The sequence below is a fragment of the Coturnix japonica genome, chromosome 2 (assembly GCF_001577835.2).
Source record: "Coturnix japonica isolate 7356 chromosome 2, Coturnix japonica 2.1, whole genome shotgun sequence".
Lineage (NCBI taxonomy): Eukaryota > Metazoa > Chordata > Aves > Galliformes > Phasianidae > Coturnix > Coturnix japonica.
In genome coordinates this window covers 111,492,102-111,496,779 of record NC_029517.1, presented here as the reverse complement: position 1 = coordinate 111,496,779, position 4,678 = coordinate 111,492,102, and the positions used below count along the sequence as shown (strand labels likewise).

Here is a 4,678-nt window from a genome sequence, read left to right as displayed (position 1 = left end):
TATTTCTATTTCTTGTTTCAATTAAACCATCTACTGGAAGACCTGTTTTACTACATACATTTATCTATTAGCCTAGATGGGAATAAAGGACAAGCAAGGTATAAATACACAGGAAAAGGGGGTGATGCAAGTTTTTACACTTCAGCTGTGAGTAACTAATACAGCTTTTAAGGGAAAGGGATGCAGAGCAGTGATATAATTATGAAGTTTTGGGTGGCTTTTGGTTTTTTTTTCCAAAGCATTCTCCTGCTGTGTGGTGAAATAGCCTTTAGAGGGATTCTTTTGCACTTAAAAGCTGTAATACTGTACACAAAACCACTTCTATGAGCCTTACTGCAGCAGCACCTTACTCCATGCTTCTGCTACTGCAGAAAGCAATATGTGCACAGAGAGGAACACCATTAGGGGAGATCACTGAGAGTTTAAGGAAAACCTACTTATTTACTTCCCTGCAGGAAGAAAGGAACAAATAAACCACGAGCTACAAAGCAGCTCTTTCAGCCACTACCACATCGGGAGCTGTTTGCTCCTCTTTGGACCTCTCTCCCCTCCCTGTACAGATCAACTGAGAGCAAGACAAGCAGGAAAGCAAACGGCAGTGCAGGATTACTGGAACTCCCAGGCTCATTGCATACACGTACAATTATATGAATGGGGTTTGGGGTTTTTTGCCTCTTAAGAATCATACCTGTAGTCAGTCCTTTGAAGCCAATTATGTCCATGTAGAAAATGCTACTAGGTGGTGGTTGTTTTTTTTCCTTGCTTGCTAACTCTTACCCATAGGAAAAGGTTGCGGTTATGAGACAGCTAAAGTTAGCAAATCAATAAAGCAACTACGTTCTCGTGATGTGCTGTCTTTTTTATTATTGTTGTTTCGATAACTTACTCACAGATTCACAAAGTTCAGCAGTTGGTAGTGGGTTACCAAGTCATTTGTTAGTGCAAATTCATAACGTTCAACTGTACGACACTTCAGTCCTCTGAACTGTAAGGTAAGTAAGTGTAGGTAAGCTACACACACTGCCATTTGACTTCTTTCAAGCTTCCTCCGCTCTAACCTGTGTAAGTCATAATTCTGGTGCTATCACACTCGAAATTAACCATGTATTTATGAAAACAGCTTTGCAGAAGATATGCGGTGCAGTATGAAAATTGTTCAAATATAAGTTGTTGAAACTCTCAGGGAAAGTTCATGTCAGATAGTGCTCTCCTTGGGCCAGGTGCAGTACCACTGTTATCAAAGCTACATACAGCTTAGCAGCTCCACAGTAACCTGTGCCATTTGGAATACAAAGGCTCCAGAGAATCCAGGCTGTAGAAAAATAAAGGTTTGGCAGATTTCAGTCGCTGTATCAGAAAGATACAAGAGCAGATAGAGCTGTTTTTTGATGCGTGTACACTTTTAACAGTGCAATATGATATGTTACAGAAATGTTTTTAATCTTATTTTAAGAAATCATTTTTATGCGTGTACAAAATTCTGTATAAGTTAAATGTAATGGAAATTTACAGTTAATATTAAAGCATAATACAAATGGTAGTTTTAAACATATTTTACTCTATCATAAGGAAGCACAGTTTGCTAAAAAGTAGCATTTAACAGAATTCACATGAATAAGGTGTCATGACTTTTTTCAAACATCTTTTCAGTTCAGCAAATGCCCTCAACACCAAGATAATAAGTGTTAAATCACTGATTACTATGCACGCAGGACAAACTTGGCCTACAGAAAAGAATGACAGGCTCTGGATATAATTCAGGTACATCTGAATTCCTACAGGAACTTAAGAGAAATAGGAGTATTTAATACTTCAAAATATTTTTAACTGTGCAAAGCTTGTGTCAATTAAATTTTATTTGGGTTTTCTAGATCCGATAACAGAAATGGAACGTGAGCGTAGAAAGCAGCAAAGTTCATATTACCTCTCATCTACCCTTATATCTCAGTTTACATTAATAACTCGATGAAGCTGTGAAAAACACACCACAGATTGACAAAAGGAAATGAAAAAGAAAAACCCTGTAAGACAACAGACCAAGGAGAAAATGTGTAATAGTGTCTCTTTTATTATTATTTTTCCTTTGAAGATTATCTAACATCCTCGTGGTAATAACCCAAGGTAATATGTAAACAAATTTCAATGCTGCTCAAATGAATCAAAGTATTCTGTTCAGCTCCTACAACAAGTCAGAACAGTGGCACCAATTCCTTTCAACATTAAATCACATTCATCTTATTGTACATTACTCTTGTGCAAGTAATAAAGGCTTTATTAATGACCTTGGCTACATCAGTGTAGTAAAGAGAGATATATCAGCTATTAATGTATTTTAAAAAATTAAACTGACAGAACATCATATTCTGTCATCTCAAATACCAGCAGCATCTTTCTACATATTTAGGATACGTTTGGCCTAAGCCTTTAACACCTTTTAGAACAGCCATGCAATAAAACAAACTTGGAGATGTTTCTTAAGAGAGAACACAGAGCAGTTTAAACATTTTTTTCTAAATAATAAAGCCAAGATAAAGCAAATCCAGGCCCTTTTAAATGGCTGCAACTTTTCATACACTTAAAGCTCTATAAAACTAGAGCTTATTAGTATATATATTTATATTTTTAATATATATTTTAAATAAGACTCTTGTCTGCTTTCAACATTTATGAGGGATTTTTCTGGTCTTTTGGAAGGGCAATAAATAAAAGTAGAAAAGGCTGAACTGTTTTGCATATCTCTGTGGAAGAACGGAGAACAATTATACTTTTTAGAGTTCCAGAAAGATCACTGTACAGAACAAAAAGCTTATATACAATTAAGTGTGCAACTTTAGTTGGCTGAGCCTTTTAATATGCAAAGTCTCCTTTTGGACTAGAAGCTGCTTCTACTCTTGACCAAATCCCTCTGTCTCTTCAATGGCAAAGAGCAGCTTCTCTTTCAGTTGTTCGTAGCTTTTATAGGGTGGCAAATCCAAACGATTAAAACTGAGAAAGGGGGGGAAAAAACAAGAAAAACTATGTTAAGTTCATCTGAATGCCATGCAGAACACTATTGACTGCTATAGTAGGAGCTAGAAGTGTTCCAGTGTAGCAATTAGAAATGAAGAAGTGTCAGTCAATGACATTTCACTACCTTAACATTTCTATGAACAGTAAAAACAAAGTTTTAGATCAATGCATTTAAAAACAAAAGGCTGGTATCACATCAGATAAAGAAACAGGACCTTTGAGGTCTCAATTAAGCTCTTTACAGAGATGCGGAGAACTGTAATACTCATAAGAGGAAACATTTAATTTGATACATCTCCAAATTCCAGCAGAAGGGTGAAATGGCTAAAGCCTTATCCCTTCTACATGTGCCTGGAAATAAGTTTTAACTTTTCCTTAAGCTTGGTCCCAAAAACCCTCTGCCACAATTCTGTTTCATTCTGAGTCTTCCTGAAGTTATCTTCCTGATAGCAGTTTTAAAAGCATAATGAATATTAACGTCACAAGGTTGCAGCAGCAAAATTTAAGATTAAGGGAACCAGAAGAGTTCTCAGTATTGGGGTGTCAGAGCAATCAGAACTGAAGACAGATATAATGATTCCAATTACATTTCCTTTGATTTGGTAAATGCAAGACCAGAATAGAGGAACCACTAAAGGTAGAGAAAGTTTACAAGTAACAACTTACCAAGTGTGACTTCTTGGTAACCAAGTTTCCTTACCAACTTTTTCAATGCAGAATTTCTGAGGACCATTACTTCCTAGAAAATAAGAGTAAAATAACTGGAATCTGTTCCTCTGAAGTAACACACAAGACATCTATTGGATACAAAACAATTCAGATAAAGCACTCAGAAATCATCAGATGCTACTTGTTATTCAAGATTGTTACAAGAATATTCTGCTAATAGAAATAAGCTAATTTCCTAATCATTTATAAAGTTATTCCACTTGATTTCTGATCTAAAAAGACCTGTGAGAACCAAGCTGATGTACCAGAAGTTCCTGACATCCACTTACAGCCTGGTTCTTTTGCAAATGGAACAGTTACAGTCTAAAAGTTTGGGTCATTCTTCACTTACCCATAAGTTCAGCAAATCCACCCAGAGGTAATCGACAAGTGCCAGTGACAAACTGCAGAAGTCGCATGCGAACCTCGTTGTCTGTCTCTTTTACAAACTAGGGACAGAGATTCAAATTACTTAGTAAAAAAATAATGGACAAAGCTGGAGAAAACAAAAAACCTACAAGACTGTTTAAAACACATCATTCTATTTCAAATGATACCTTGAGAAAAGCTCATCTTTCTCCATTTCAGTAAAATTGAGGGTGGGGGGAAAAAAAGACAGTGATTTCATGTTGTATGCACTATTGACTATTACAATATGAAAGCTGGTGAACAGCTATCAGCAAATATGAGGAGTCTTTGCTTCATTCTAATGCGCTAAAACACAGAACACACCAGTGCTATAATTAAACATGGCGATAGCCTTGCCTCAGGCTTGGAGCATCAAAAGACTCAAGTATTCCCCGCTTATGACAGTCCCAGTGAGAGAGAACACCATCCTTCACAGCTATTGCACTTTTTAAACAGAACTACTGGGAAGGTGAAAAGGAGAGAGAGAAGGAATTGATACAGCTGCAATTTTAACTCTAAAGCCTCGATAACAAAACAAATACTTTTTCATTCA

The 4,678-nt window shown here is 36.4% G+C and overlaps 1 protein-coding gene across 6 annotated transcripts in view; it reads right to left on the bottom strand.

Annotated features, from left to right (window-relative positions):
* Positions 1-1,818: 1,818 nt before the first annotated feature.
* Positions 1,819-4,678, bottom strand: part of WWP1 (WW domain containing E3 ubiquitin protein ligase 1) — a 59,003-nt gene continuing 56,143 nt past the window's right edge. For 3 of the 6 annotated variants that reach the window (XM_015855814.2, XM_015855816.2, XM_015855815.2), the window contains 3 exons: positions 4,070-4,166; positions 3,676-3,748; positions 2,692-2,985 (listed from right to left, as the gene is read on the bottom strand). In XM_015855814.2, the coding sequence (XP_015711300.1) occupies positions 2,886-2,985; positions 3,676-3,748; positions 4,070-4,166 (270 nt within the window). In that variant the 3' untranslated portion in view covers positions 2,692-2,885. Of the gene's footprint in view, positions 2,986-3,675; positions 3,749-4,069; positions 4,167-4,678 lie in introns of all 6 variants that reach the window. The other 3 variants (XM_015855812.2, XM_032442790.1, XM_015855811.2) reach the window with 2 other exon arrangements.